We start from the raw sequence: 5,141 nt of genomic DNA, 5'->3' as shown, positions 1-5,141 counted from the left end.
TAGCAGAAAATTTTGGCAAATCAAAATAGGTACATATTATAGCTTATAGAACCCGATAGTCGCACGGGGGTGTTCCCCAGTGGGAAGTTCAGAACATCATCTACTTCAGAATTCAAGAACATCTATATTCAACTTAACAGGAGGAAATGTATTTCATATTAGGCAATTCCATCTTTTTTATGTGATGACAATTCCATCTATTTGGCGAACCAGCTATACTCTTCTAAAGCATATCCTCAGAACAGTCCCATTTATTGTTCTAATTTCACTTCCATAATGGCTTTTATTTACAAATGAAAGTGGGAAACCAAGAGTGAAAATAAAGCAACCTGCATAGCATATTATTTACAGAAATGACATGCTTAAAGCTCTGAAATCTTTGACAAAACCCATGGAATCTCAAAAGGGAAAAGAATATAAAAAAAACCCATGCATTTATCTGGATTGGCTTAGTGCCTGCACTACAATTAGCCATAAAACAACATAAGGCCTTGCTGTAATATCTGAATTGGGCAAGATCCAAACTAACATAGATGTAACTTAAGACGATAAAAGAAACTAGCAAAGTTATGAATCATAAACATGTCGGTTTCTATACCTTCGTATTCACGAAGTGCCAGTGCATACAAGCCAGAGTTAGCATTTGAACTTCCGAGATCAACGGTACATACTGCATGCAACATCCTCAGTTAGCATTTTGGCCATGTCAAAAATGAGAAACCTTCGGAAACACATCATCCACGATCTCAAACCTAAATGTTCAGTAGGAGAAATAATTTAATGGAAGAAATACATTGCAAGATTTCCGTAGCATTGCAACTGTACAATGAAATAACAAAAAATGGAGGAAAATGGTACAGTTGTACATATAGCAAGTGGAGCAGATAGTTTGCTACATCTTGCAAAAGATGTAGCACACAATGTGTATGAGCCCCATACTCTTGCTGACATGGAAGGTATTTAATCCTTCTACGCAGTACATCAACTCAAGTGATACTGTTGGGTGTAAATGTTTATTATGCATAGAACTTCGTAGTAAGTAACCAGGGCATGACTTTAAGAAGGGGGGAAGGTTCGAGAAAAAAAGAAGGGGGAAGGAGAGGAAAACACTAAAATAACAAAAATATTTCAACAAAAAAAATATTAAGATGGAGGCAAGTTTCATTAATTTCAAAAACTGCCATGCAATTTTTATATAAAATTTATATAAGGATGTTATGGGCGTGAGCCTTGGCCGAGGGCCACCAGCATGGCAGCAGCATCAACTAGCTGGCGGAACTTATCCTTAGTATATTTTAGATTTGTTTTGTTAGAAAGATAAGCTTGTTAGGAGATAAGTTTGTTTAGATTAGATTTGGTTTGCTGCATCGGTTAGCATCTATCTTTAGGAGGCTGGTTATAAAAGCCTAGCAACACCAACAGTTGTAATCAAGCAAGAAGAACCATAAAAAACAGTGAGAGCTTCAGAGGGAGGGCGAGTAGCCGGTTCTTCCTGTTATTCCATCTAACCCAAGTCAATCCATATGAAAAGACATGACATGACTTCCTTATCAACAAAAGCTGAGATACAAGAGATCAATAAGTTTTTGAAAGTCCAACTGATGAGTGTTGAATTGAACATCTGTACTCATGAATATCTAAAATCTCTGTAGTATTTGACAGAGCCATTCATAAAGAATAGTTTTTCAGCATTCAAGTTGAATGGTTTCTCATGAGGTAATAAGTTCCATGCATGCAAAACAACAGAAGTTGCTGAAAGTTACAAGTAGAACTGGACTTCTAATTTCTACATTTTACCAATATAATTCTCTCCAGCCAAATCAATTCAAATGTTTATTGTGCACAATACATTCACTTCTCTATAAAGAGTCTCTAAGAAAACGTGGCATGCTCTATTTTTGTTTACATTCCTACGCATCCACTTCCTTTGCTGACTAGCCAGCTGACTCTCAAAACATTGTTTTTTCAGGGAGCCAGATGGCTAGCTTGTCCTGGGGGTTTTACTTTCACAACAGAAACATGGCAGTCTAGTTCCATAGTTTTTGTGGTTTTGCTGCACTGAGCCTTTCTGTTTTAAGTTGATTGCTGTTCTAGGGTAGGTGCTCCAATGCTAGCTCAAGAGTTAAATTCTAAAGAAACCTAAGGTGGATTGTCCAGTAGGTCTACACCAACACAGCATTTATAAATTAAATATTTAGGATCCTGAAGCATTGTAACATGGATGACTAACACAATTAACAGGGAAAATGAAATGGGGCCCACTAGAATTTACCAGAAGACTTTAATATGGTGTTCGCAGTTTGGTAAGAAATTTCACCATAAAAGTTGGAAATGCTCATAATGGTACTTGTTACATGCAAGCTACACGATAAACACAATTTCCTGTCAGTGCATGTTAAGCAACAAAATATACACATAAGCTGAAAATTCATTTTTGAGATGCAATTTAATTGGTAGACATCACAAGTACCAACTAACAACAACATACCTACCCTTCACCTCCTATTATTTAAAACTACCCAAGAAAGTTTAACATCTTTGTTATAGTCACTAAGCAGCCGATCAAGCGTCCATATTCAACCTACTTCCACATAGCAGCAACCTAAGATTACAAACCAAGCTGTGCAACAAATTCTCTTAACCTATGCCTATACCCCTCTATAATATAGTTTATTGTGCAAATTGAAAATGAGCACGCATAGCAGGAATCAACTGAATAGTGTATACTTCCTTACCTATCAACAGGCAGCAAATGGGACCAAGAGGGCCAAGATACCAGGTTATGTACTGATGCTTCTTGTGGATTATGTGCAATTTCTGAGAAAGCACATTTCAGAATTTCTCGGATCTCATTAACATCCTGAGCAAAGTCGCACAAGCTGATACACCTCACCAAACATCCTGCTCGTTTCCATCATCAACCAAAGTCCTTGAGCCACAGCTTTCTTGACTCAAAACTATTCCATTGCATCTGATTCAGCATCATACTCGCCATCTGCCTCACTTCCACCTCCTCCCATTCATCCCCAATGACACAAGTCCCCAAACTCATCATCCACCTGTAAAGAACCATCATCCTCATCTCCATCCTCAACACTGTCCCCATAAATTAGCAACATTTTCATCATGCAAATTGAAATTTGAAAATGAGCATGCATAACCAGAATCAATACAGTGCATCCTTTCTTACCTAGTAATGGGAAGCACATGGGACCGGGAGGTCCAAGAGACAAGGCTACCTGCTATTTCTTCTGGTTATATATGCTGAGAAGAGCAAATTTGAGAATCTGGGTCCACGATAGCATCCTGAGTAAACTCTCACAATTCAATATACTTCACCAAACATCCTGATCATTGCTACTATTAACTAACCCTTCAGCCACAGCTTTCTTCACCCAAAACTCTTCCATCGCATCCGATTCAGTGTCATGCTCTTCATCCGCCTCACTCCCACCTTCATCGCCCACCTGCTCCCAATCGTCCCCAATGATACCATCCTCAAACAAGTCCCCAAACTCATCATTCACATCTAATAAACCATCCTCTACAGCCTTGCTGTCATCTTCATCCTCATCACTGTCCCCATCAAACTTGAGAACGCCTTTCTTCCGAGCACGTCTCATTCGCTTTCCCTCCCGCACAAGCTCCTCCAGCCTATCCCTTCCAACCAGCAGTTCATCCTCCACTAGGAGCCTGCCATCATCATCAAATGCCTCCAGTAGGAACACCGAGTGCCGCATCCCCTTCACACTGACATAGAACAGCTCTGGATGTCGCACCAGCAAGGCGCGCAGCCGGTTCGGCAACCCAAAGTCTTTCCTGAAGTGCGTGAGGTTGTCCACCAGCGTCCGCTTCTCCACCGTCATCGCCAAAACCTCCCGCACCACAGCACACGCCCGCCGCTCCAACATCTCCAGAGTGGCGCCCTGATCAAGTGGCTCGAACGGGGACACCTCGGGAAGGCTATGGAACCGCAGGAGGTACTCCCGGTGCGCGCGGCGGAGATTGAGCCCCCGACGGAGCGGGAGGTGGGGGAATCTCCGCGGCCGGTCGATGAGTCGATCGGGTGGCGCAGCGGGGCGGAGAGGCGGGAGCGGCGGCGGAGGAGGCGGTGGCGGGTCGGCGAGCTGGAGCGCGTGGCCGTATGAAGTGTTGACGAGGGCGAATAGGTCGGGGTGGCGGGGGCAGAGCGTGGCGCGGAAGTCCATGGCGAGGCCGAGGTCGGGGGCGATGTGGACGAGCCTGTTCACCGGAATGCTCCGGCGCGGGGTCATGAGGAGGAGCCGGTGTACCTTGTCCGCGAGCGCGTCGGCGCCGGCGCTGGTAGCGCGGAGCGCGGCGAGGTCGGCGGCGAGAGCCTCGGCGGCGGGGGTGAGCCCGACGGCGAGGGTGGAGAGGGACGGTGAGAGCGGGAGTGAGGTGGGCGCCTGGAAGAGGCGGAAGAGGGCTGGGTAGCGGAGGACCATGGGGATGAGCGGGCGGCGGCGGCGCGGGAGGCCGAGGAAGCGGCGGCATCGGTGGAGCACGCGGAGCGGGAGGAAATGGCGGGGCTTGGAGAGGAGGAGGGTGAGGAGCTTGCGCGCGAAGCGGAGGCGGCTGGCGCGCGCCGCCTGGCGGTCGAGGGCAGGGCAGCGGACCAGCCTCGGTGGCGGGAGCGGCGGGGGGCCCGGGCGCTCCGCCTCGGTTGTGGCGGCGCAGCGGACGACGTGGGAAAGGGGGAGGGGCTTCGCGGTGGGATTAGTGGGAAGGAGACGGCGGGGGTGGACGGGGGCGAGCTGGTGCGCTGGGAGCAAGGGGGAGATGGAGGAGAGCGCGACCATGGCGACGAAATGCGGCGGGGAGGTTCCGGAGGGATAACCGGATAGGGGAGCACGAGGAATTTTTCGAAAGAAGAGGAAGAAGCGATGGAGAAAAGAAGAACAGTTGTTTTTGGCCCATCTGGCCTCCCGAATTGGGCCGAGAATCGATGACTCACAGTAGTTCGGCCTAAGCGAAAGCTTTGTCGATTCACTGAAAATTGACTGCAATTAGAGCCCAATGTGATCGATTCTACTGGTTGACAAATTACAACGGACGGAATCACAAGCATGAGTTAGATTCAGAGCAACTATCTTATTTCTACGGAAGAAATTATTTGGCAA

The 5,141-nt window shown here is 46.4% G+C and overlaps 1 protein-coding gene across 11 annotated transcripts; it reads right to left on the bottom strand.

Annotated features, from left to right (window-relative positions):
• Positions 1–314: 314 nt before the first annotated feature.
• Positions 315–4,875, bottom strand: LOC101777780 (protein ROOT PRIMORDIUM DEFECTIVE 1). 11 transcript variants are annotated; one of them, XM_022828449.1, is made up of 4 exons: positions 3,191–4,875; positions 2,736–3,096; positions 2,273–2,361; positions 315–752 (listed from the first exon to the last, which is right to left on the bottom strand). In XM_022828449.1, the coding sequence occupies exon 1, from the start codon at positions 4,818–4,820 to the stop codon at positions 3,336–3,338; it is 1,485 nt and encodes a 494-aa protein (XP_022684184.1). In that variant the 5' UTR covers positions 4,821–4,875; the 3' UTR covers positions 315–752; positions 2,273–2,361; positions 2,736–3,096; positions 3,191–3,335. The 11 variants fall into 11 exon arrangements, with proteins under 11 accessions (XP_022684184.1, XP_022684186.1, XP_022684187.1 ...); XM_022828451.1 differs by having other exon boundaries at positions 315–670; XM_022828452.1 differs by lacking the exon at positions 2,273–2,361 and having other exon boundaries at positions 315–456; positions 599–670.
• Positions 4,876–5,141: the final 266 nt, after the last annotated feature.

This window comes from Setaria italica, chromosome VII (assembly GCF_000263155.2).
Source record: "Setaria italica strain Yugu1 chromosome VII, Setaria_italica_v2.0, whole genome shotgun sequence".
In the NCBI taxonomy this organism is placed as follows: Eukaryota; Viridiplantae; Streptophyta; class Magnoliopsida; order Poales; family Poaceae; genus Setaria; species Setaria italica.
Note: the sequence above shows the minus strand (reverse complement) of the source record. Positions and strands in the feature narration are given on the sequence as shown.